Source organism: Melanostigma gelatinosum (assembly GCF_949748355.1).
Source record: "Melanostigma gelatinosum genome assembly, chromosome: 13".
NCBI lineage: Eukaryota > Metazoa > Chordata > Actinopteri > Perciformes > Zoarcidae > Melanostigma > Melanostigma gelatinosum.
Window position 1 is genome coordinate 22,583,420 of NC_136646.1, and position 27,869 is coordinate 22,611,288.

At 43.1% G+C, this 27,869-nt stretch overlaps 1 protein-coding gene across 2 annotated transcripts; it reads right to left on the reverse strand.

The window, feature by feature from the left end:
• Positions 1-4,706: 4,706 nt before the first annotated feature.
• Positions 4,707-20,885, reverse strand: LOC306787075 (uncharacterized protein). Of its 2 annotated transcripts, XM_079282092.1 has the most exons (19): positions 20,442-20,885; positions 19,026-19,128; positions 17,943-17,991; positions 15,430-15,474; positions 15,088-15,167; positions 14,855-14,951; positions 14,566-14,705; positions 12,806-12,978; positions 12,526-12,629; positions 12,162-12,332; positions 11,633-11,784; positions 11,052-11,169; positions 10,914-10,977; positions 10,729-10,768; positions 10,333-10,638; positions 9,896-10,039; positions 7,461-9,665; positions 6,783-6,870; positions 4,707-6,341 (listed from the first exon to the last, which is right to left on the reverse strand). In XM_079282092.1, exons 1-19 carry the CDS (start codon positions 20,605-20,607, stop codon positions 5,610-5,612), a joined length of 4,977 nt encoding a protein of 1,658 aa, XP_079138218.1. In that variant the 5' UTR covers positions 20,608-20,885; the 3' UTR covers positions 4,707-5,609. The 2 variants fall into 2 exon arrangements, with proteins under 2 accessions (XP_079138218.1, XP_079138217.1); XM_079282091.1 differs by lacking the exons at positions 15,430-15,474; positions 17,943-17,991; positions 19,026-19,128; positions 20,442-20,885 and having other exon boundaries at positions 6,783-6,867; positions 15,088-15,141.
• Positions 20,886-27,869: the final 6,984 nt, after the last annotated feature.

Consider the following 27,869-nt stretch of genomic DNA (forward strand, 5'->3'; position numbering starts at 1 on the left):
AACTGTAAGGCATCAACATGTTCACTTGATGTGTTATTGTGCTGAAGAACACACACAATATCTCCAAGGTGGATGGATGGATGGATGGATGGATGGATGGATGTATAGGTATATAGATGGATGGACGGACAGATATGTAGATATGTAGATTGATATATGGACAGATGGATATAATTAATTGAGTGCTGCAGTCTGTTTCTTGTGTTTGTGTACGTATGGAGCATTTCTCTATTGCAGTAGGGTTTTTAGAGCTCAGCAGCTCGATGGAGCAAACGAGAGCTTCGTGTGGTTAGTTTTGCACTCGGTGTTCTTCCTGACGACAGAGGTTTGTATTCAGTGAAGAGAGGATGTTGAGAGTCTGCAGCGATGTTCGTTGCTCGTTTCATGACTGTCTTTCTGCTTCACGGCTGCTTCCAGCCTTCTTTAGCACCCCAACGCAGCCCCTTACCAGCATCAGAGCCTTATGCTGCATCTGTCGTTACCATAGCAATGCTTTATTTCCTCTTCATCATATTTACTGCGTCTTAATGTTCTGCTCTAACAGCTGTACATGCATCTCACCAATGCCTTTTGGTTGTTTCACAATAGTCTGTGTGGATGGAACAGTATTAAGAGTTTACAAATAAAACAGGATTATCCTATGAAATATAGTTCATTGTAATAGATTAAAACAGCCAACAGTAGTTTTATAAAATAATTCAAATTAGCTCCACATCCACCAACTGCAACAGTATAATGCTGCGTACAAAGCATCAGTAATTCTAATTAAATAATATGTATATTAAAAATATAAAAATCACAAGGTGGTATTTTTCTGAGCTGAGTACTTCTACTTTTCATACTTTAAGTACAATCTGCAGACAATACTTATGTACTTTTACTTAACTGACATTTTCATGGCAGGACTTTTACTTGTAATGGAGCATTTTACTTTTACTCAAATAAAGGATTAAATGTTCCCCATTGGCAATCAAAATGAACGTTTTCTTAATGGTTTTGCATGTTTATGTCTATTGAGTGATATGTTTCTTTGTTATTTGCATTCTAAACATTTTTAATGTTTAGAATGCCTTTTCATCAGTGGCGGCTGGTCAATAGAGGGCCATGGGGCATGGCCCCACCATGAGCCACACAAAAAAAGAAAAAAAAAGAAAAAATTATAATAATCATAAATTATACAAATTGTCAATATTTGTGTTTTTGAACTATGGAATGTACCCAGTAATGTGTGTAAAATATGATATCTGCGCAAAATATATGCTTTTCCTGCTCGTGCTCTCTGTCTGTGTGCACGACACTCTGAGAACGTGCAGCTTGGGGGGCCTGATCGTTTTGGCCCAAAAGAGGCGGGTCTATGAAGCAGTTTAGCCAATTGCTGATTCAAGATATAAATGAGTGACATACAATTTAGCCAATCAGCGCCCTCAAATAGATTCAGCTTGGGGCCAGAACGATCAGACCCCCTCGCTGCGCGTTCTCGTCAGGAGAAGTCTCTACAGGCGAGCACTCCTCCTCCAAGACCCGTTTGAGAGGAGAACTTTGAGGAGATTCTGCAGCCAAAGAGCTGATATCAGATCAGCCTGACCTCACAATCAGACAGCAGACTCGCGGGAAAGGGAAGCAGTACATGAAGCTTCTGTACCAGCTGTACACCAGACAGGTTTGGCTAGCTGGATGACGTCATGCTCATCATTTATTTAGCTTTTTAAAACAACGGGGACGGATCCAGCACGGACAGTTACAGGAGTGAGGGATGAGGAGGTAAGGAAACATGAGAACACCAGGGTAGGGAGTGAGGGATGAGGAGGTAAGGAAACATGAGAACACCAGGGTAGGGAGTGAGGGATGAGGAGGTAAGGAAACATGAGAACACCAGGACACACATGAGAACTCTGTCAAGCTACATATTAGACAAAGTGAACATCTTTTCTTCTACATATTGTCCTCAGTCTCATCTGCTTAACTTGGTCATGGAGGCATCAACATGTAATAGAGATGTTAAATTAACAGTGAAAACTCATCATAGCTGAATTTAACATCAGTATTCATAATTACACTTCATGTTTACTTCTCCTGATCTTTACCTCCTATAACAAGGTCCATAGGGGCATCTCAATAAATGAACATGTTATATTATATTATATAAGTGTTATTTACTGATTGTTTTTGTGTTGGAATACATGTTAAATATTTAACTGCCAAGTAATAATGCGTGTTTGATACTTACATTTTTTTTACATTAAATCATACTGGGATGTTTGTTGAAATTGATAGGATGGCCCTACCTAGAACATGTTCCACCAGCCGCCACTGCTTTTCACAATGCAAACTTAGAAAGTAAGGATCTTTTTCTCGCTCCCCACATGGATGTAATCCCACAAGCAAGAGTTTGCAGCTGCCACCTTCCCCAAACAAGCCAATCTGCGCACACACACACACACACACACACATCAGGCAGCGTTGGCACAGCGCCCTGAGACGTCGGCACACATCACGGGCACAAAGGAAACCTAGACAAAAAAATAAAAAAGAGACAAATCCCCCCAAAAAAAGAACAAGGCTACAATAAGCACACAGGAAGAAACACAGCACAGCGGCCGGCGGCACGACAGAGAAATAAAGGATGAAAGACAGCGTACCTCGTTTCTGATCCTCACCACACAAGGAGAGCAGGAAGGATGCTGCTCTTGATTGGGGTCCACCTGTCTGTCTGTCTGGATCTTTGTCTGTGTGTATGTGCACCTGTCTGTCTGATATTTACTAGTGTGCCTTTGTGTTCTGCAGGGTCAGTGTCCTGGTGGTTTTCACCTCTTAATCTGCAGTTTATAGTTCTGTGTGACTACCTGTCTGTCTGTCTGTCTGTCTGTCTTTGTGCATCTGTCTGTTTGTCTGTCTGTCTGTGTCTTTGTGCATCTGTCTGTTTGTCTGTCTGTGTGTGTCTTTGTGCATCTGTCTGTGTTTGTCGGTCAGTCTGTGTGTCTTTGTGCATACATCTGTTTTGTCGCTCACATTTTCTGCATCTTTTGTGTCTGCCATGTGCAGATCTGTCTGCGTGCAGCGATGCCCGTCTACAAACACACACAAACATGGAAGCACAGACGGACAGACAACCATGTTAGGTTCAAAACGCACAAAAGCAGTCAGACTCATCAGTGCAAAGGAAACGCAGACGCCGCAGGAAGCGGGGGGCGAGGTGTGATGAGGGGAGCCCATGAACACGCGGCAGGGCACGACAAGCCAATGAGATATGTTATACCGTTTGTTATGAAAGCACATGTCCGTGCAACCCTCCATCCACGGTTTGGACACAAGCCAAGTCGAGCATCCCACACCGACCAGATTTCCTCTGTGCAATCCCAGCATGCCTTGGCACGGCAACGAGTGACCGCAGTCACAACAGCAAAAAACAGGGAAGAGCCAGAGAGGGGCTGGATCTCTGCCACGTCTCCCTTCTAGGGAGTTAATGAAGCAAGAAAAGCTTGGCTTACACTTCAAGCATCAACTCTCACACACACACACACACACACACACACACACACACACACACACACACACACACACACACACACACACACACACAGTGGGCACAATAACCAAAGCCAGCAGACAGCGGGCATGTTGAACACGTCTTTCACATTTATTTAAACATGTTTCCACCTCTTGCACAAACAAAAAGCCGTCACAAGGCAAACTGCCACCAAGCTGTCGAAACCTGACGTCTTTGTTTGTGGTTAAATCGTGTTCGATTGATGTCTTGATTAATAATTTAGTGCTTTTCAGGATGAAGCACCGATGAAAAATAAGGAAATGTTGCAGTCAGCATGGACGACCCTGTACTTGGCACATATGTGACGAGTGGAGGGGAGGTGTTGTTGAATGGAGGGACGTCTGGGTGAGACGCCGACATGGTGTCTGAAATAAAAGGTGGACAAAGGGGAGGAAGAGGAACTGGAGGCCGGAGCGGAGAGACAACGAGCGGAGGAGCGAAGACAAAGAAGAGCAGAGACGGTGGTTAAGAGCATGTTACTTCAGGGACACGCTTCATCTGGAACAACACTTTAATGATCATGACATTCACTGCCTCTCAAAATGTGTTGCACTGCTTCCAGGGAACAATAAACTGCTCGTTATTAAGAGTTACATTGTGTATTCAGGGTGAAATCTTGTACCTTTAACGACTGAGTGATAAAAGAATGTTTGAATAAAACTGCGCTACACATCGAAAAGAAAAGACAGCATTTACAATATACAAAACATCTTTTGGCCCATTTCCATTTAAAGCTACATTTATAAGGCATCTGTAGTTTCTATTCCTTTGCAAATTATACTCTTCATACAATCATGTTATAAAATAATGATGAAAATGTGAGGAGGGGGTTTGCTTAATTAAAACTGAAAGTGATTAATGCTAAATGTCGCGATAGTCCAGCTCTGATGGACCAATGATTTAAGTTTCGTGTTATATTTTCAGTCTGGCAGGTAAAAAGCAAACTGCGCAGCAAAATGTTGCCGAATAAAACGATGGCGTCAAAGAACTGTTGACTACAGAAATCAGAAGATATGAGTTACTAACGTGTAACAGCAGATTAAAGTCACCCAGACAGAAAAAACAACACGTTATGGATGTTTCTTTTTTTATTTCCTTCAAAACAGGAAAAAATAAACAAACTTTTCTCTTTGATTAATTATTTATCCATTCAGCAGTTTTTTAATTAAACATTTACAAAATTCAAAAATGAAAACAAAATACGACAGAGGTTCAAATCATAAATATTCACAGTTTTTCTTCCAATGAATCACAAACGCTTGTCAATAATCCTCTGTAAGCACTGCTGTGCTTCTGTGAGGCAAATCAAACCACTGACTGACTTTATAAACTGGTGGCAGTCATGAGTTCAGAGCGCGAGCAAATACTTCAACAAGTCCAAAGTTTAACATTTGCTTTCATTATATTGGCTTTCCTATATTTAGTAGAAAGTGCTTTTCCTTCACAATTTGTTCACTTTCATGGATTTCACTTTCATTTTCACATGGATGATGCGTATTTCATATGAGATATCTTAAGGTGATACAAAAAGTATCCTGGGAAAATAAAAATTAAGTTGAAAACAAGAACTCCAGGCACTTTGTGGACCGAGAAAGGAAAAACATCATTCAAGTAAACACAGTTTTTTCTATGATGGTCAAGATGAGGTCACTGAGCAGAGCCCTTCCTCCTCTCTCCAGCCGGAGTCCACCTCTCCACCGCTCTGCTCTTCCCTTCCGTCTCTGCTCTTTGTCGTCTTCTTCTGGGGATTCTTCAGCTCCTCTTCCTCCAGCAGCTCCGAGGCGTCGTGTCTCTTCTCCTGTTTCTTCTTCTTCTCCCGTTCTCTTGGCTTTCTGATGAGCTGCGGCTGCTGGTTCTCTCTCCTTCCTCCACCTCTCTTATCGTCTCCCACTTGGTCCGTCCACTCCCTCGTCCTCCCATCGACTACCTCCTGCTCTCACGGCCACCATCTCTTCAACTCTCCCCCTTTTGCCTTCTTTCTTCACCTGCCTGAGCTTCCACTCCTTTTCAACCATGCTCTCATTTCTGCTTCTGTTCTGCATGACTTCTGGAGCAGGGCTGCTCATTCTGGGCTGTGGCGGGTCCCTGCAGGTCTGTCCTGGTGTCTTTTGTTCTCTGGTGGATCTAGGTGATTGTGGTAGTAGTGGGGTTGGTCTTTGCCTTTAAATGTAGAGTCCAGTAACGTGTCTCTACATGATTTGTGGGTATTGTGATCAGGCACTTCGGTAGCTCTGCTCCTGCCAGCGGAGGATTTCCTGCTGATACGAGGTGAACTCTTGGTGTCGCCTCCTCCTCGCTGCCTGTCTCTCCTCGCTGTGTCACGTGACTTCGAATGAGAGGAGTGAGAGGAGGAAGGGCGATTCCTCTCTCTGTCCCTGTCTTTCTCCTCCTCCCTCACCCTCTCTTTTGATCTTTTGCTCTCTTTCTGCCTCTCCCTCGGCCTCTCTTTTGATCCTTTGCTCTCCTTCTGCCTCTCCCTCCCTCTTTCTCTGTCCCTCCGTCTCTCCCCGTCTCTGTCTGAATACGCGGTGCTGTCGTTTCCGTCTTTGCCGGTAGAGGGAGCCACACTTCGGTGTGAACTGGACAGAAGAGGGGTTTTCTCTCTCTCCCTTTCCACTGACCTCTCTCTCTTCTCTTCATTCTGTGCTTCCCTGTTGGTTGTGGTCTCTGATGTCACAAACACGGATGACGACGACGGTAGAAACGATACTAGAGCATCCGTTTGAGCTTTGGTCGCTGCTTCATCCCGCTCTTCTTTCTCAGACTCTTCCTTCTCCCGCTTGGAGCGAGGGACCTGAGACATCAGAGATCAGTTTAACAATTTAAAAACATTATTAAATCCAAAATGAACATAACTAACAACTCACTACAACCTTGTAAACTAAGCAAAGGGATTATGAAAATCACAGACTCAAATAATAAAAAGTATCCAGATCAGATCTCCATAACACTCAAAAACCCACAATGGGCTCTCTCTCTCTCTCTCTCTCTCTCTCTCTCTCGACCCAGATTCTGGATACAAATCAGCAAAATATGCAACTTAAACATTATAAAACTATCCACAGAACACACATCACCTAGGGAAAATCTTTAAGATGGGATTGGCCGACAGAGACAGATCTGTTCATATGCAATTCTTGTTTGTGTATGTATGCATGTGTGAGTTAGAATACATTTTAAAAACACAAATTGTTCAAAATTGATATTTATATGTAAATGATCTGGGCCCACAGACCTGTAGGAGCACGAGCTCCTCCTCCTCCTGGTCTGCAGCGCTGTCCTTCCCCAGCGTCGTCTTCTCCTGCTGACGATCCTCGTAGCTGCTGTGTTCCACATACACACAGTACATGTAGATCAGTACTCATCTCTGCATTAGTAAGAAGGCTTGCATGCTAAGGGTCTACCAGTGGAACCGGTCGTGAAAGAATTGGTGAGGAGACACTTTCTGTGCTATTCTCACATTTATATTGAACTAAACTAATTATATGGGGACACAATTAAAGTTGACTGTGATGCTAAACGCATCATCGTGCGAGTAGACAAGGAACAGAAGAAAAGAAGCAGAATGTAGAGCAGGAAATTCAAGATACAATTACAAGATTTTCATGAAATCCAACTATGCGGAGACACAATTTATAGTCTGCAGCAATATCGATTCAACGTATATCCATTCTGTATTTACATCTCGATATATTAGTTTTAATTGTTGGACATTTCCGTCTACTGCTGGTTGACATTGAAAGTGTTCAACGGTGAAAACTGTTGCCTTCACTGTGAGGCAGTCACAGGAGAGGCAACGTATTAATGGCAGAGATATTTCTGCAAGACAACAGTCTTTGACAGAGGATCAGATTGAAATTCTTCACGGTGTAATGGGACAAGAAGGAGCTGAACTTTAAAGCAGAAACCTGACCTGCTGTCGTCCAGCGAGGTGTTGGGTCCGTGTTGCTGGCTCTCGTTTCTGCTCCTCTGGGACGTGGACCTCACTGTGTCTTCCTCTTCCTCCCACATTCTCCACTTCAGTCCCTCCATCAGGTCCTCCTTCAGGTCCTCCTTCAGGTCCTCCTTCAGGTCCTCCTTCAGGTCCTCCTTTGACTCCCCCGCCGGGTTTTCTACGTTTCCCTTGCAGGTGCTTTCTCCCATCGCTGGTCCTTCCTCTCCTCCCCTCACGCTCCTCCTCTCATTTGTCAGCTCTTCTCCGTTGTTGGCCTCTGTCCCGTCTCTTTCATCGCCCTGCTGTTTGCTCTCCTTCTTCTCCTCCTCCTCCTCCTCCTCCTCTTCTCTGAGGGCATTATGCCACAAGTCAAAGTCCTCCTTTTCTCTGTCCTCTTTCTTCTCTCCGATGTCTTTTTTCTCCATCATCTCTCCCTCGTCATCTCTGAAGGTAGCTTTCTCCCATTTCTGTCTTGCCTCGCCTTCATCTGGTTTTATTTTTCCTTCAGACACACCTTCCATGTCTCTGCTGGATTCCTTCTTTTCATTTGCTTCAATGTCTGTCTCTTTGTTGAACTTCTCCTTCTCTTCCTTTGTTTTCTGCAAATAAGAAAATTCCATTTTTTCAGTTTTCTCTTCCTTCTTTTTTCCGTCCAGGTTGATGTTGATGCTTATCTTCTTCTGTGGTTTCACTCTTATCCCTCCCTCCCAGATGTCTCTCTCTGCCAGATGCCATGTTTTCCTCTCTTTTTTCGGCTTCTTTCTGTCAAATGGATTCGGGGATTCACTCTTGCGGGTTTTGGGGTCCTCTGCAGTGTCAGTTTTCAGGCATTTGCTGTTTTCAACCTTAAGAGAACTTCTCTTGATGTCCTCTCTTCTTCTTTTTCTATTCCTCTCTGATCTTGAGTGAGAAGCTGTGCGGCCTCCGGGGTATCTGTCTGTACCCACCATGTCTGGATCTTTCCTGGGCTTGTCTCTGTGCCGTCTCCCCGCATCCTGCCTGGAGTCTGAATGTTTGCTTCTTCGCCGTCCTTTCTCTATTTCCAAATTCCTGTGTTCTCTGCTTTTTCTTTCATAGTCTTTATCCAAACATTTATCTGGTTTGGCGGGCGGTTGGACTGATTCTAAGGCATTGCTGGCAGTTGCTTCGTCCTGTGCTGGAGTGGCATCCTTGAAGGCTTTTGTTCCAGTGCTTCGCCTCCTCTTGTCCTTCCTGCAGTCATCCATTGAGTCTGCAGCATCAGGGGATGATGACTCCTCTCCTCTTCCTTCCACATGTTTCTTCTTTTGCTCATGTTTTACAGGGTTGAGGTTCTCCAAATTCTTCGTGATTACCTGCTTCTCGTCTTCACGACTTTCTTGCAGCTCCACTTCTTTACTGCTCTTTGTGAGTGTGACCGACAGGCGGTTGTACCTCTCAGTGCCCTTCTGCCGATAGGCCCTTGGCTGAGCTCCGTCTTTGGACGGCGTTGAGCGTCTGTCACTGGACGACTGAGAAGGAGGGCACCGGCTTCCGTTGGACGAATGAGATGGAGAAGAGCGACTGTCACTGGATGACTGAGACAGCGTGGAGCGGCTGTCTCTTGAAGACCGAGGTGGAGGGGAGCGGCTGTCGCTGGATGACCGCGATGGAGGGGAGCGGCCCTCCACCCGAGCGCTGCGTCTACCTGGGAGTCGGCTGCGAGAGTCCGAGTGAGAACGGGAGAGATTTTCGCTTCCTTCTCCGTCCCTCCACTGAGGAGGAGGAGGAGGAATATTGAGGAGGGGAAGAGGCAGCTGGTGGAAGTGGCCGACATAGCTGCTGAAATATTTATCACACCACTCTTTGTAATGCCTGCTCCACTGCAGGTAGCGCTCTCTGTTCTGCTCCAGGCTACCACTCTGATTGGCGTGCTGAGCATACAGGTGTCCGGGTAAACTTCCCCCCGAGGCTGCCGCTTCCCTCTGGTGATGTTCCCCTCGCTTCCTGGAGCTGGAGCTGCTCGAAGCTGATTTCTTACCGTGGTGCCGACTGTGATGGCTGCTTTTGCGGTGATCTGACGGCGACTTGGGCCTGGAACGGTAACCCACTCGAGGGGAAGACGACGAGGACGGGGTGGGGGACCGTTTGTAACCGAAGCTGTATGAGCGGGAGGAATGAGAGTGGCTGTGGAGGTCTCTGTGGCGCGAGTAAGGTGAGTGGGGCCTGGAAAATATAAGAAGAGGAAGTTTTGTATATTTTTAAAGGACTACCGGCTGATATGTTGTCATCAGATTCAGATCAATATCGGTATCAGTCTCAAATATCAATTATTGGTCATATGTGCATTGCTAGTGAGAACCAGAGCTAAAGGAACACAATAAATGTAAGAATATTTTTAAGGAAAATAAATGAATAGAAATAACACGAAAAACTTGATGAAAGGCACAAAATACCTTGATCTGCCGTGGGACCTGGACCTGGACCGAGATCTGGACCTGCTTGAAGAGCGAGAGTAGGAGCGAGAAGACTTGAACTTCGAAGACTTTGAATCAGAACGAGAGGAGGAGCGCCTGTGGGAAGGTCCTCTGTGAGGCGACCTGAGGGAGCAGGTGTTTCATATTACTGTCGATAGATGGTCCTCATACTACAACAGCTCTGCAGCTGTTACTAAATCCAATCAGATATTCAAACACTCAAAGTCATCAACTTAAAAACACAATGTCCAAGTGTCAATAAGGCTACTTCATAGTTTCCTTTGCTGCCTGGAATTAAAGTAAAGACAATTTTCAAAAGGATGAAACAATTGATAAGTCATATGATTTAAGACGTTTTCATCAATTCACATTCACATACGACATCCTCGTGGGTATGACTGCTTGGAAAGCCTTACCTTTCCTTCTTATTTCTCTGATGCTGGTACCACTCCTTGGGGATGAGGGCAGGGATGGCGGTAGAGGGGCACAGGGAAGGGATGGGGGCCCCCTGGAGGTTTGGGAGTGTCCAGAGGGGCGCAGGGGGTGGGTATCCGGGGGGGTAACTGCTGAGAGGCTGCTGAGCGGCGAGGAATGTGTGGAAATGAGGAGAGGGAAAGAGGGGGGGAGGAGGAGGAGTAGCTGGATATGAAGTGATGGAGGGACGAAGCTGCTGGGTGTTGGATTCATTCCAGCCTCCAGTGGGACAAAGTGAGGAGGAGGAGCTGGGGACAGAGGATGGAAGAGGTAAAGACATCTGGAAACAGAGGGCAGAGTCAAACAGAGACGAGTATCTAAACACACACTTCACTGACCTTTCCCACGTTGACGGCCCCGAGGGCTTTGGGGCCGGACCTGTGGATTCAGGGAACAAATGGTTGTATTTGAGTTATTGATGTTACTGTAGTTCTCAACATAATAATAAATCAATAACTTGTTCGCTCAGATAAAGTGACCAAACACATGATGACAGCACGGACAGATGATGAATGCTTCTCACCTGAGGAGGGCGGCTCTAGATTCACACTGACTGTCTGGGGCTCTACTGGTGGAGTAAAGTTCACCTGAGCCGCAACAAACACAGATTTCATACAGAGAACCTTTGCTGCTGTGTTAGTATGGCTGTGTGTGTGCTCACCAGGGGTATCAGCTGTGATGGAGCATCAGTGGGGTCTTCGGGGTCTTTGGGTGAAACCGGTACAGACGGGGCGGCAGCAGCAGCCGCTGAGGCCTCATCTGTCTTTTCATCGTCCTCTCTGAATAAACAACACATCACAGAACCACACGAACGTAACGTCAGGCTGATTGTTCACCGGTTCTTTCTCTCAAATCCACAGTGACGCATTTTGATTGAAAAACATTCAACTTCTGTTGGCAAAGCAGGCGGTTCTACATGTTTTTAGACCAATGCTACAAAATGTTTATTTTATGCCAAAAAAACATTAAAACTGTTGTAATGTAACCAGCGTAGTGTGGACGTACTCCAAGTCTGATTCATTTGTTCAACTAAATGCTGATGGATAAATCTCATGATCCATCAAATCTACAGTGGCTGACAGATTGCAGTCTATAAACGCAAAGGCCATTTGAATCACTTTGCCTTGTACTCCAGCAGGGGGTGTAACATTAAATATCACCCTGACCAGCTGCACATGCAGTAACTTCTTCTACCACATAATCATGTTTCTGGTGTGCGAGTATGTTTACGTGTGTACGTACTTGTCGGGTTTCTCCAGGGGGCTTTCCGCAGGCTCGAGGGAAGCGCTCGGTGTGGAGGGAGAAGAGGCGGGGCCTGTTGCTGTGGGCGGAGCCCCACACACCTGAGACGGTGGCGGTGTGTCTGCAGCCTGTGAGCGGGGCAGGAGAGGGTCCTAAAGGAGGAAGACAACAAGACAATATATGTGGATCAGAATATAGTCGGGCAAGCAGGAGGAAACGTTTATTTTTTGCGAAAACCTTCAGCAGAGACATACTAATTAACTTTTACAAAGATATCGCCACGAAGATATAAAAGGAACATACATGCAGAATTCATGTTGGTTTGAATACGAAGCCGTTTAAAACCTGCAGTAGTCTGTGCTTTCTAACATTTGTTTCCACAGTGTTGAGAAGATAACTATTTGAGACCAGACAAACATGTGATTGTGAAAAGAAAACAGTAATTATTCTGTTTGCTCCCGAGTCACGCAGGTACAGTGCTTCTCATATTTCTGCCTCCAGAGACGAAACACATCATTAAGAGGTTCACCTGCTGGCTGTGGGTTGGCAGGTAAGGCTTCTGAGGTTGGCTCTGCACACCGAGAGGGGGCGGGGTGGGGACAGGGCTCGGTGTCGGGGTTGGATTTTGGGATTGGGAGGCACCGCACCCTTTTTTCACAATTTTAGTGAAGCCTCGCTCTTTCTTAAAATTGTCCACGGCCTGGGTTGGGAGAAACAGACAGAAACCTGAATCACATCTGAGCATTTCTACACTGACGTAAGAAACAATCAAGCTCCTGGTCAGACACTTTTAGGATCAAATAAACAGATAGTTTACAAACCAAACATTTACTTAATTATCTCCACTCCTCTCCAACTCTAACATCAATATACAGTATTTTCTGCCAATTCACCTGTCGGAGAAATTTATTGGCTATCAGGGTGTCAGGGGAGACTTCTGATTGGCTACAAGTGGGGCAGACGTGTTCCTCTGAATCCAGTAAAGCAGTGCGAATACCTGAGAAACAGATAAACGGTTGAAATGTAAATATCAGACGGCCACAGTACCTTTAACTGGTTAATACGTTTTGATGGACACAGTACATCAGGACCAGAATGACTTTTTTTTTTTTTTTAAATACAGCAAGTGTGCATAAGTTTATCTTGATGTGTGTGTGTGTAGCAGAGACTCACAGTCGTCACAGTAGCTGTTTCCACAGCAGGGTATGACCACAGCGTCACTCAGCAGGTCGAGACAGATCAGACAGAGGAGTTCCTCTGGGACAGGATCCTCCTCTTCTTCTGACTTCGGCTGCTCCTGTGGGACGAACGGAGGCCTCTCCTTCTTGCCGATGGCGTACGCCGCGCTACGGACAGACAACAGCGCGCACGCTGACAGGTCATATTCGCTTTTGATTTGTTTAGAGCACATGTGTCAAACTCAAGGCCCGCGGGCCGAATCCGGCCCGCCACGTCATTTTATGTGGCCCGCGAATCCGCCAGCAAAAACAAAAAATGTTTTTTTTTTTTTTTTTGGAAAAATAATTAAAAGTTAGACTTGAAAATAAAAATATCCCCATGGTCGAAATTATGAGATAGAAAGTTGTCTGTGTACCGACATTAAAACTACAACAGGTGGACAGGAGAGGCAACAGCCCGAAAAGAGGTTTTCCAACCATTGAAAAATGGGGAAGGGAAGAAAATGTAATGAAAGATGGGAAAGCGAATACATGTTTGTGCTTCAAGGAGAACAACGGGTCTGTCTTCTGTGTTATGAGGCGTGTCGGTGATGAAGGATACAATTCACGTCGGCATTTTGACACCAAACACGGAGCTAAATTTAGCCCCAAGAAAAACATCAAACTGTCCAAGAATTAAAAGGCAGACTGCAATCACAGCAGAATATATTCACACAGCTACAGCCCAGTGCATGCTGAAGGTATGTGAGCAGAGCTCCGACCACATACAGACTTTTACAAATGTCAGTTTGTGAAGAAACACCATCGCAGACCGAGTTGATGAACTAGCAGCAATCTAACAACACAGCTAGCTGAGAGACGAGCAGGTACTTGTGTTTCTAATGAACTGTTGATGAAAGCACAGACGACACGGATACATCATCTATCCATGTTCATCAGACCTGACTCTCAGTCAGCAGCTCTTGGATGTAGCTGCCATGCACAGGACGACGACAGGGAGGAACATTAGTGATGCAGAGAGGTGACACAAACAGCTTTGAACAAAGTTAATGTCAGAACTTGTGTTTGATATTTGTCTTTGTTGTTTTCTTTAATCGTTTGATCTTTGATAGAGTCATGTGGGTTTCTTAACCCTCAATTAAAATGATTTATGTTATAATAACAGAAATGTGTTTAAATATCATTTTTCATTTATATAACTGCATGTACAATATGTTTGCACTTGAATAAACAATAATCAAATGCAGAGAGTTATTTAACAATATGTTTGGGAGAAGTTAGTTACACAGTCTTACAGTTACAACCGGCCCTTTGAGGGCGACCGTGATGCTGATGTGGCCCAGAGTGGAGATGAGTTTGAGACCCCTGGTTTAGATGATGCCTTTCACCAGAGTGACACAAGAAAGTGTGAGATTGGAGTCTTAAAAACACTCTTGAACCACATTTACATTGTTTGCACAACTTCCCTCGGTATCATCTTTAGAGGAATAGTTATATTTTAGTAAATTCACTTTCTTGCCAAGAGTTAGATGAAATGATTGATACCGCTATAATTTGTGTCTGTTAAATACACAGGCTACTGCCAGCAGGTTAGCTTAGCTCAGCTCAAATACTGGAAACGAGCCAGGACACGTTAACTTTAGAGATGAGATGGAATCTGTCCACAGAGCCAGGCTACACGTTGACGCTTGTTTTCAGTCCTTCAACCATTCCTTTAAAACACAAGACACACAAACATCGACTCCTTGCTCTCACATGTCTATGGAAGGAATCGCGTAGCGTCCACAGTTGGTCAGCATGGCTCCCTTTGTGTTGGGATCGTCCACCTCCACCATGAAGGAGCGAGGGATGCCTGTGCTCTTCTTTATTCTCATGGGGGCTTCGAAGCTTTTATCCTGCTCCACACACAACATCAAAACACACAAATAACGCATACTGGGTAGCATAAATGTTAGGACACACTAATCAACTCATTTTCTTTATAGAGAAATGCGAGACTTAAACAGAACCGGCCTCTAAGAGACACCACACGTTCTGCTCTTACCGCGCTGACGGGACAGTTCCTGATGTGGTGTCCAGTATTTCCACAGCGGTAACAGGTGTAGTTTGCAGGAAGCGCCGTACCAAACTTCTTGTTGTAACTAGAGACAGACAGACGGACAATGAGATGAAGAAAGAAAATTACAGAAAAAGGAAAGTAAAGGAGGAATGTGGAGTAAAGTAGTTTAAGAGAACAAGGAGACGGAGGAGATTTGAAATGATTAAAAGGTCACTCACTTCATGTCGTAGGTGGACTGATTTATCATAACTTTGATCTTATCCTCCTCTGACCCTTCCACATCAGCCAGGTTAGCCATCTGCATGTACACACACACACACACACACACACACACACACACACACACACACACACACACACACACACACACACACACACACACACACACACACACACACACACACACACACACACACACACACACACACACACACACACACACACACACACACACACGCAATAGACAGGTTTCAAACAGGAGGATCAATATTTAATTAAAGCTGACTCACATGATCCAGCATAGATTTGTGCAATAAAAAATAAAACCAGGGACAGTATACCTTTGAGAAAAGAGGCACGGCTCTGGAAGAACTCTGGTCATCCATCTGTTAGAATTAAACACATTTTGAGTTTCGCTGATTCACGACGAGAGCCTCCAGGTTTCAAGTCTCGACAGCTCTTTCACGTCGAGTGGAACATTAAAAATGAAAAAAAGGCTTAAAGTTTAGCTCCAACACAAAGTTTTGTTACCACTTGTCCTGCTAATCTTGATGCTTTACTCCCGGTACCACTGGGGATTTTCTATGCAACATGATGGCACAGTTACTGCTGTAAATCATAACTTTACTTTAATAACAGTTATAGATATTAAAAAATAAATAAAAAAAATGTCCACCAGCATCCAGCAGTGATTTTCATACAGAGTGGATATTACATTTATGTTCTCATCCCAGGATTCCTGCCTCCTCGCACTTCTCATCCCTCTGAACTTGCTATGATAATGAAGAAGCCAACAATGTCAGGACAGCATATTGTAGAATATCTCCTCCGAATGTCCACCTCAGCACCTCGCATCACCTACAATAATTTGTTCCTGTGCACCCGTTCTTAGTTTGTCCCTGTATGAGCTGGAACGCATTGTAGATAGTACAACCAAAAAAAGAAAAATCAATGTGTGACAGATGAGGACACGGTTTTCTATGTTCAGACTAAAGTATCTCACCAAGTATTGGACGATGAATTGCCTTTAAACATTGTACAAACATTCATGGTCCCCAGAGGATAAATCCCATTAATAGCGCCCTTACTCTTCATCTAGCGCCGCCCTCAGCTCAAAAATCTGGATTTCTTTGATACTTACATTTAGGAAAAAATATAATTACATTCCCATCAGCCTGAGGTGAATATTAACGCGCTACACCAACACAGTGGACATGGTGAAATCATACCCGCTAAACAACATTAGCATTGTGTTTGTTAGCATGCTGACATCAGCATTTAGCTCAAAGCACCGCGACTGTCGACTTTCTCTTTGAACAAGAAATAAACTTCACAAATAACAGCACATACAGTATAGTCAGAGTCAAGTATTGCGATTATTCATCTTTATAGGCAATCAATGAACGCATGTCTAACTAAATACGATTTTAAAAACCTTATGAAAAGCCAAATATTCACACACCAACATACAGTATACTCATAAACACAATGTACTTTAAACTTCACTTAAAATCCATTGTGCTGGAGTAGAGACTGACTGCACTAAATTATATCGTTAATGTATGATCTTACTCTGGCTTTGTTAAAGTTCAGCCAAATCTAATGAAAGACGCCATCAAGTTGCAGCATGGGAAATAAAAGATCAAGTGTTTTTGAAGCTTGATGCATAACGGGGACTAAAAGGCTTGGATTTGAACAATTCCTTTTAATCTATTTCTAGTGAAACTGCAATACTCAATCGCTGGAGTACCAATTTAAGCTCGCCCAATGCCCAATACGATCGTTATTTTTGTCTTTCCTGCAAAATGAAAATGTGAACACAAGATTTTGTTGTCCAAAATCCAATTTCTGAGGTGGCATAGCGACTGTGAACGTCATTCTCTCTCGTGAAGTCAAACATATAATCAATACATCAGACGGCTTCATACAAACGACTTTATTGGCAGAAAAACACAAAAGAAAAAGCGTGCAGTACGTTAGACTCAAAGCACTAAGACGAGCGGAAGACACTTCTCCTACTGAGAAGTGAGAGAGCATCAGGTCAGTGCACACTCGTTCAAGTGAAAGCTTTGGAGATGTGTTCCAGCTAGTTCACAGGATCATAAACAGAACTGATGAAATAACAACGGTGCACTACTTCTGAAGAGAGAGGATCTGTTCACTTCAGACTACTCTGTAGAGCTAGATTATCCCGACACTCGATTATTCATTTTGATTATTTTGTGGTTGATGACACCGGAATGAGAACTAACATACTAAATAAAATGAAAACGGACTTTAATGTAACTTAAACGTACATCAGCACAAGCTGCCCGGATATTAAAAAAAAGGCTACAAATATATCTCCAAGAGAGCGAGTGAGCGAGGGGCAAACAGCAGCTCGTGGAGAAGAGCAATGACTGCCAGCAGCTCACACGACGACAGTTGGGTTTATCAGCAGTGAATAGCTGGCCTGCATGATAATGAGTGACCCGCCCGAGCAGCTCCCATCACACCACCCACAGACACCCAGTGAACGTCTGGTGACACAGCAGCGTGTTATTTAACAGCTGAGGGCCTTTGATAGAGAGAATACATACAAATGTATTGTCACTCTAAAGTATGTTGTGTATTAGAGCAGCAGCTCCGCGTAAATCACATCATGAGAAGCGCACCACTTCCTCTTTGCAACAGGAACTTAGACCGCAATAGAGGAAATAGAGGCGTTCAATGATTCAGATTGAAGCTTCATTTGTTTAAACCAATCCCACCAGAGCACACATTGAACTACTGTTGAAGCACCGATAGCGGGTCGTGTGTGTGTTTAGTGGAGCTGCAGGAGGAGAGTGCAGTGGGATTTGGTTTGGTTACGTACTGCTTTGTAGGCTCCAAAGGCTTGGTGAGTCTGGACATCTGATCGCTCACTGAAACAGAAAAACACAACAATGTTTCATTCTTACCTTTCACAATAAAAGCCCTGGACATACAATTACTCGCAAGGCAAGTATTTCGCCTTTTAGTGCCATTTGTTCATCCCTCCCCCGATGTGTAAAGGCGTCTGTGTAAAGCCTTTCACTGACTCAAACGTCCAGGCTAACTCTTTCGCCCTCTGAAGCCAAGTGACTGTCGGTGGAGAATTGATTTGCTGCATCTGATCTTGTGGGCAGTGTTCCAACACTCTTCAGCCCTCATTGCTCTCAACCCGTCTGCATGGTGCTGACGGGGCTGATCACATGACCACCAGTGAGGTCTTTTCCTGCCTCCCGTGCATAACGCCCACCCCACTGCCGGTTGTCCTGTCTAAGCCCGACTAATATCTGGGTAATCCCCCTGAACTTCACCATGGAGCTCCACTTCTCCTCTTTCCTCTCTTCCTGTGAGCACATTCTAGCATGGAAGTGTTTTCATAAAAACCTTGTTTCACTAACTGTCGACCACCAACTGAAAGATTCAGCTTCTGTATTGATTCACCATGAGCTTTATAGCATCGTTTTCTTCATCATGATCCTCTACCTGCATACACACGTTGATGCCATCTATAAAAACTCAACAAGGACCGCTCCTATCTGTGAACCTGCACTCTACTTCTTGTACTGATAAGAGCTTAAGATCGACATTTATTATCAAATGTATGATGTAGGCCTTTAACGTCAAATATGTACATTTCAGACAATAATTAAGAATATTTTTCTCACTTATAAATGTTTCTTTTATTGAGGCTGATGACTGGGATTCATTGCTATCTTTTGATTTACCGAAACACAACTGTGGAATATTTACTCTCATTTTTAACATGATCCAATGCTGAATTCCTGGTTGGAGTCCTCAAAGAGTGACAATGCAACACGTAGGCTTTCCGAGATGGAAGCAAAAGGTTTAGACTTAGCAGCGACAGCGACATGAATCCCAGTGCAGGGATTCAGCTACAGTTTGGGCCAAACCAAAAAGAAACACTTACACGTGGCGGGTCTTGCTTGAGCTGGACTTTGCTCCGACGACGGGGATTCTCCTGACGATGACCGAGGAGCCTTTGGGGATCGAACATTCATCTTCTGTGTACTCTGAGAGGGAGAGGGGGAGAGGGAGCGAGAGAGAGGGAGTTTGAAGTCTTAAGGATCAGCTTAATATTAATCATGAGGAAATATCTCTCCTCCTCAGGGTCTTGAGTGCTGTCTTTCACTGCAAGTCTGGGACTGCAACCAGAATGAGTTTGACTTGATAAATCTACGGCTGATGATTATTTTCTCTGTCAATTAATCTGCGAATTATGTTCTTGATTCATGGATTGATCTTTCAGTCAATGATGAGTCACAAAATAGTGAAATATATATATATATATAGATAGTAGTTATCAAGAGCTCAAGGTGACATCTTCAGTCGGCTTATTTTCTCTGACAAAATCCTAAAGACATTCAGTTTTCGATCATAGAGGCCGGAACCAGTGAATTATTGGCATTTTTGCTTTAAAAACATACAGGTGATTTACCTCTGTTGAAGGAATAATCAATTAATCACTGAACAGTTTCAGAAGATAACTAAATTATACATTTAGTCAATTCTAATGTGTAAATCTGCTAAATTTAACAGAGAAGGTAGATCATTTCTGACATGACACAAAATGCTTTGAATGCGATTATTCACCTTTTTTTTGAAAACACCAAAAGACTTTATGTTAACTTTACAGCTCAGCAACCAAACCAGAGTTAAAGTAAATATTGACGCCCTTTTGATCCTTCATTGAGACTGTGAGACCGACGTCTAATGAAAGAGGCCTGAACAGTCTGACTCCTATAACCCTTCCCATTATGTACGACTCTTTTTTTCACCTCTTGGTTTTGCTGAGCTTTTGTTAAACTTTCTGCAACTAACAGGAGCACAACTATTTTTATTGTGCTTTTGGTGGAAACGCATACTTACTAATATGTAATCTCTTTTTCCCCTCTCTAGCCTTTTGATTTAGTGACTATATGTTACCTATAATGCATCACTTTGCTTGTGATTTCCATGTGTGTGTGTGTCAGGCTGAACTCTAATCTTATAGTCATGACTAGGCTGTGCTCCTATACCCTAACCTTTGCTATTTTTACCCCAGGTCTCTCTTGGGGACCATTAACATGCATGGTGGCACTGACCGGGCTTATCCACCATCACCATCAGGCAGTTTAAAGTAAGGGTCATGGAGCTTGAACGCAGCAGGAATGTGGCCCATTCATTAGACCCTTTTTGTTCATGCTTGACTTTTCTGGACCCCCCCCCCCGCTGTCAAATAGGTGACGTAACCCAACTGTCAAACACGGACCACGTGTTTTTTTTTTCCAAGTTTTTTCAGTTCAAACGGTCTTTTATCAGCCCCCCCAAAACATGTGTCCGTTACCTTCTTTGTTCTGTGCGTTGGTGATCTGCAGGTCGCAGTCCCCGGCTCGCAGCTTCTCCCGGCCCATGATCTGCCTCTTCAGGTCCCTCAGCGTGACGTGCTGGCCGTCAAACACCACGGTGTCGTAGCTGAGTTTGGAGGAGAATTTGTAGTGAACATGAGTCATGCTGAAATGGTACCAAAAAAAGAACCCCTCGCGCTGTCAGGAAGCACGGCAAGCTGACAGTTCGCCTGCGGTGACGGAACACCTGTCTCGCGCTTAAGTTGCTATGGGAGTCTAACGTTAACTAACGTTAGCGGGCGTTAGCAGCCGGTAGCTAACAAGCTACGTCGTGAATTAACAAACTGCCGCGGATAAAGTGGCGTTCACCGGATAACATTTCCCGGTGTCAGGTGGAACTGAAGCGGCGACTCAAATCAAAGCGAACCCAGTCAGTTACGAGTCTAATTTGAACTTTGTTTTAGTTTTTTATTCCTCCCAAACGCTGCTCGCAAACCACCGGCGTGTTCACTGACAGAAACCAAACCAACAGCTGTTTCCACAAGCAACGTCTCGTCAGCACAGTGCACGCGCCGTCTGATGCTGCGTTCACGTGACCCCCCCGCACGCGGTAACTGTTCAAGAATCGAAGTTTATTAATACCAATGCTGCAAAACGCATTTATCCCTCATAATATCCTGCATCGCTTTATAGTGATTGTAGATGTATTTTAAATGAAGTTATTTTTGTTTTTATGCGTATGTGCTTCAAGAAACTGTGTATTATATTTTTGTTTTCCTTTATATATGTATTATATATTATATAATATATATTCATTATATATGTATATTATATATATATATTTATTGTATATATTTTATATATAAAAAATTCTTCATGGAGAGAAGAAATAAATAGTTCATAGGGTGTGACAATGAAATGTTTCCTAAAATACCGAAAAAGAAGACGCACAACATTATCTTTTAGCTTGCAAAACATGCCGAATAATAACATACAGCCGAGTAGAGCAAACAAAACCTAGTCGACATATTCACAACCATTTATATCATCATTTACTATCATGTCTAAAAGAACACATGTCTATCTTTATGCCTGTCCAATTTAGGATTTAGACATTTACAAACTTCCTCCCTACACCTGAAGCCAGCATCTTGCCTCCACGCGCAGTGCCCCTGCACCTGTTTGGCCCTCAAGGGACCAAAGGCAGGCAGGCTCGAAAGCAAACCAGATTCACACCCGATACTGATTTAATAATTTGTTTTTCTTCTGCATGAGATTTGACATGATTCTTTCTAAACCGCATTGTGGTCATAGCGGGAGTCACACTCAAAAAGCAGCCCAGCTCACTGTGATTCAGGACCACAGAAGAAGAAACATAGGCCTACTTTTTTTCTTTTTTAAATCACAAAATGATAATTATTTTTAATGCAAATCATTTTCAACTAAACCAAATTGTTGACTGCAGTTGTGTCACTTGTGTAGCCTAAACAATCCACTAGATCAGGCATGTCCAAAGTCCGGCCCGCGGGCCAATCACGGCCCGAGGTCAGATTTTATACGGCCCGCGCCTTCTGTCTTAAAATGCATTATTTATGGCCCGCCAGCACAGTCAAAACGGAATGAATAAATCATACAAATTCAACATGCAATTCCTATTTTTATCCTATTTATTTGTATCCAGTCTGGCAATCCAGATCCTTTCAGCCCTTTTCCTCTGGGCGATGTTCCACCTGGGGTTACACTCAATGACAGTCGTTAAAACAGATTTCCATTCATGTAATAAAAAGTGTTTCACCAAAGGTGTCTCCATCTTTTTCCTCTTCAGTATATTGTGTTTGTGTTGCATGAAACGAATAGATATGGTGTTGCCTGTTTCACCCACATACTGTAAACCACACTTTTTACAAGAAATGAGATATATACAATTAATTGACTTCAGACTGCCCCGGGTCATTGTCTGAAAGACCTCTTTTGTGTACCGATTAGTGAACCAGTTTTGGTGTTTAAAATACTGGCCCTGTACTCTGGATTTAGGATCCGAGAGGGGTTTAATCTTCGCTTTTACCAGGAGATCCTGTAAATTCTTATTTTTCCTGAATGCAGCAATAACACTGTAGTTTTGTAATGTTGAGGTTCCTGTAATATGTTTGTGAAAGTTCCTCCTACTTTCTCTAATCAGTTCAACCGTTGACGGGTTAGGGTTAGGGTTAGGGTTAGGGTTAGGTTTAGTTAAAAGCGGGGCCCTCCTAAGAGGGCCACAAGGGGCACTGGCACAAGGGGGCGAGGTCAGGGTTCGGTAGGGGTCAGGCACCAACGTCCAAATATGCAAAACATAAAATAACAATGTATGTATAGGCTACTTGTATTGTTTAAAATAATGTCAGCAGGGACTGTTGGCCCTTGGGCATTTTCACATTATCAAATTTGGCCCTCTTTGAAAAAGGTTTGGACACCCCTGCACTAGATGGAGACAAAGCACCATTTATGATGCTGCTGTGTGTGTGTGTGTGTGTGTGTGTGTGTGTGTGAGTGTGTGAGCTGTACTGCAGTGTGCCATCAGGCGGAATGGTTCATATCTTGCCACGTTGGGTTCCATAGCAATAATAAATATCCTCGACTGAAATATAGCCCCATGTTATTTGACTGTAGATTAAATGCAAACCTCTCTTCTCCAATCAGGTTCCTTTACAGAGGATAACGATGCCATTGAGATTTTGCATCACAGTCAGTGTGTGTGTGTGTGTGTGTGTGTGTGTGTGTGTGTGTGTGTGTGTGTGCGTGTGTGTGTGATTACAGCAGCCTACAGATTACAGCAGCCTACAGCCTCAAACTAATCCATGATACAAAAGTTGGATTTAATTTGATTTGGACCACTTGCAATGCCAACTATTCATATCAGCAATTACATTCTTGATAATTTCAGTTGATCTCCTGGCATCAAAACATTTACATCAAACATCAAAAAATTCAATTACATTCTTCACGATCGATAAATTACTTTTTGACTTTTTGGCTGTCTTGCAGAGAGAATTGATATATTGAATTGCAGTAATCAGACTTCTTCTTGGCTGTTGCCAGGCAGGAAGTTACTGTTCCCAACCAAGAGTCTCCGAAATCACTCCCTGTTTGCTACAGGCTAGTATACTGCAGTGTATTTACTGTTATATAGCTTTAGAGGTGCTATTTGGTGGATTTCATTATCTTGAGACAGAGCTATTGGCTATTTCCATTCATTATGCTAAGCTAAGCTAAGCGGCTGCTGGCCTGCCTTTATATTTATATGAGAGCGGTATCTATGATCTCATCTAGCGCCGGCAAAAACACAAATAATCGTTATTTCTCAACATGTCAAACTATTTCCTTTTATCTAGTCAAAACTGGACTGCATTTCTGATATGAATATATTTCAATAAATTAAAACATCACTTCAAAGAGAAATATAGCTGATGCTATATGGGTAGCTTGCCCACAGAAGGTGGAACAGCAGAAATGAAGACTATACAGCCTACACACAACTTGAGGGTATAGAGCATGTAGCTTAGGAAGCAGGAAGCTTCTCTGACATCACCACCAGATGTTGGTGAAGTTAGAAGACAGCGGTTTACTGAGAATTGCAAGCCGATTGGTTGGATTCAGATGAATGGAAGGAAAGAGAAGGCGTGAGAGGAGTGTTTGAGGAAGAGTTTTGCACTCTGTGCTCTCTCTCCTGCCTGCTCTGCTCAGAGGAGGGATTTGCCCTATCTTCCCTGGCTTAGCACACCATTGTGAAAGCAGTGGGAGGATGGAGGGATGCAGGAGGAGAGAGAGAGAGAGAGAGAGAGAGAGAGAGGATGAAAGGGAAACAGCTGCTGCCTTTAAACTGATGTTCTTCTTATCGTGATATGATACAAGACATGTTCAGTGACTCAGCCATCAAAGAGCTGCTTGGAAACAATTATATCTTCGGCTTAACATGTATGTGTGTGCGTGTGTGTGTGTGTGTGTGTAAGGTCTAGTGTTTGAAGAGGAGTACATTGTATATTGTATGTGGAGGCCTATTTTCTACCAGAGGAAGAAAGATGACATCCTAGGAATGACAAAAAATAAATAAATAAAATACCCAATATTAAAACGAGGAATGAAATGCACAACAGAAAAGGTTGAGTTTATTCATTTTTGTATAATGTTTTGTTTTTGGGGTCTCGTGAAGGGTCACGACTGAAAAACTGTGTCTTTAATGATGTTCAGTGCTACATTCTCATACCAGCTGAAGGCTACATTAAATAATACTAATAATAAATCAAATAAATTGTGAAGTCTACAAAAAATATTATGAAATATGTAAATCACAAGTATCGAAAGCCCAAGAGGAAGTGTTCAAATCTCTCATTCAGTCTGGCCAACTGTTTGAAAGCTAAATATTTCCTCCTCCAGTCATATGAAAGACAGAAAAGTGTCCTCACAAGGGGCTTAAACAGCGAATGTTTGCCGTTTTAACTGGATAAATGACTGACACCATGACAATGGTGTCAAAATAAGTTCAAATCTCTGAACAATTAGTTTGTTGTTCACAACATATTTTCACTTCTCATCCATTCAAGCTGCACTGGTTTTTGCCACACGTGTTCAAACGAGTGAGTACAATTGTTCTACAATTGTCACAACAACCACACATGCACATGGCCTTCTGATCAGAACTGATGGGAAGCTGCATGTTCTTCACAACTTCTAAACGTTCGTTCATCCTTTGAGCCATCACATGCAAAACGATCCATTGAACTATCAAAATATCAAGATTTATATTCCATAAATGGGACCAAACTGATCAATGGATGACGGACTCCTTTTCCCCCTTCATTCTTCATCCCTCCTCCTCTCCCTCCCTGATGTCACACTCCCCTGATGGTCTCTCCTCTGCCGTCTTCAGCCCCCAAACACTTTCTCCTCTTCCTGCTCGCTCTCTCTCTCCACCTGACGCTCTCTCCTTCTTGTCTTTCTGCTTGAGCAGCGTTCACAGCTCCAAGGCCTTTTTTTCACACTGCAGATGGCCATAGTGTTACTCCACTCAAAGGCAAACACACACACACACACACACACACACACACACACACACACACACACACACACACACACACACACACACACACACACACACACACACACACACACACACACACACACACACACACACACATTGCTCTCTTCGTCAGTGACAATGGTTCAGTGAGCTCTTCTCTCAGTTTGCCCTTCTCAGAGAGCAGAAGTGTCTCTTGTCCTCAAAAACTCTATTGGCAGACAATTTGTCAACCCAGTCACTGATCTGATGTGTGGCGATCATCAACAACATCCAAAGCGGACAAATGCAGCGGCAGCAACCTGTCTATCATGAGGGAGTCCCTCCCGAAGCAAACTGTGTTTTTTTTATTTGACTCTAAATGGACCATAAGTTACGAAATGAACATCATGCTGTATTGAAGAAGACTTGAAACTAGAGATTGAGACCATACACTCATGTTTACAATGTTTACTGAGGTAATAAATCAAGAGAGAAGTAGAGTCATCTTCTCATTGACTTCTATACAACCAGAGGAGTCGCCCCCTGCTGGCCTTTAGAGAGAATGCAAGTTTAAAGCACTTCCACATCGGCTTCACTTTTCAGACGCGAATGTTGCCGCTCGGTGGATAAATGTGAGTTTCAAATCAAATGTTGTGCCCCAAGATGCACAGTGACAGTACAATATGTGTGCAATATCATGTAATGTCATAAATTAATGTAATGTCAACTTTTAAACTTTGATGTTAAATTTCCAGAACATTTATGGAGATATGCATTTTTGTAAAATTTGATTGTAATTGACAGACAGACAGAGAGACAGAGATAGGTAGATATAGATAGATAGATAGATAGATAGATAGATAGATAGATAGATAGATAGATAGATAGATAGATAGATAGATAGATAGATAGATAGATAGATAGATAGATAGATAGATAGATAGATAGATAGATAGATAGATGGATAGATGGACAGATGGATAGATGGATAGATGGATGGACAGATGGACAGATAGATAGATAGATAGATAGATAGATAGATAGATAGATAGATAGATAGATAGATAGATAGATAGATAGATAGATGGATAGATGGACAGATGGATAGATAGATAGATAGATAGATGGATAGATGGATAGATGGATAGATGGACAGATGGACAGATGGATAGATAGATAGATAGATAGATAGATAGATAGATAGATAGATAGACAGATAGATAGATAGATAGATAGATAGATGGATAGATGGATAGATGGATAGATGGATAGATGGATAGATGGATAGATGGATAGATGGATAGATAGACAGATAGATAGATAGATAGATAGATAGATAGATAGATAGATAGATAGATGGATAGATAGACAGATGGATAGATAGATGGATAGATGGATAGATAGATAGATAGATAGATAGATGGATAGATAGAGATAATTAGGACATCAAAGCTGGCAGCCACTCTCCCTCAGAGCCTCATTCAGTGACAAACAGCTGTTCTAGCAACATCCAACTGGGACACACACACACACACACACACACACACACACACACACACACACAAACTTGGATTTGTGGGTAACACTGGAGTCGTCATCAGGCTGTCTAAGAGACAGAACCCCTGCAAAGACTGTTGGTATTAGTTGTCGTATTAGTACTTTTACTGAAGTAAAATATGTGAGTACTTCTTCCATCTCTGCTCACAGGAGACACTTGATAAAGTGCAACAACAGAGTCAGTTTTAATCAGGAGTTCACTAAATCATCAGAACTAATAAATCACTAAACACACATGATCGCCACAGCAACACACAGGAAGGTGCTGGATGTGGTCAGAGAGATGTTGAACCGTTGATCGACGGTCAGATGGGCCGTCGGTTCAGAGCTGAAAACATCCTGCAGCTTACCAACAACAAATTGTAACAACATGACTACAAAGAGACATAATGCAACTACAGAGACTCCAAACAACCACAAAAGCTTTCAAACAACCACGTGACGTAAAACAACCACGAAGAAACTCTTCACGAAAACCGACTACAGAAAGACTAAAACAACTATAAAGAAACTCAAAACGACCGCAAAGAGAATCTGACTTTTTCCTATATTTCTATTTCTCTAGCTCTATAGATCTATAGTTCTACACTACTTCCATGAGCCCACATGCACAGGACAATAGCGACACAGATTTGTGTCAGACTAAAGTGAGAACCAAGACACCAGTGTGAAAAACTGTCTGATCCACTGGTCACACTGGAAACATGGTGGAGAGAGGAACCTGATCATGTGACAGAGACTCTTCTCTGTCAAACTAAAGAACATCAGCAAAGCTGATGAAAAGTGAAAAAATATTCCTGCGGAAAAATAATGATGATGATAAGGATTTTGCTTA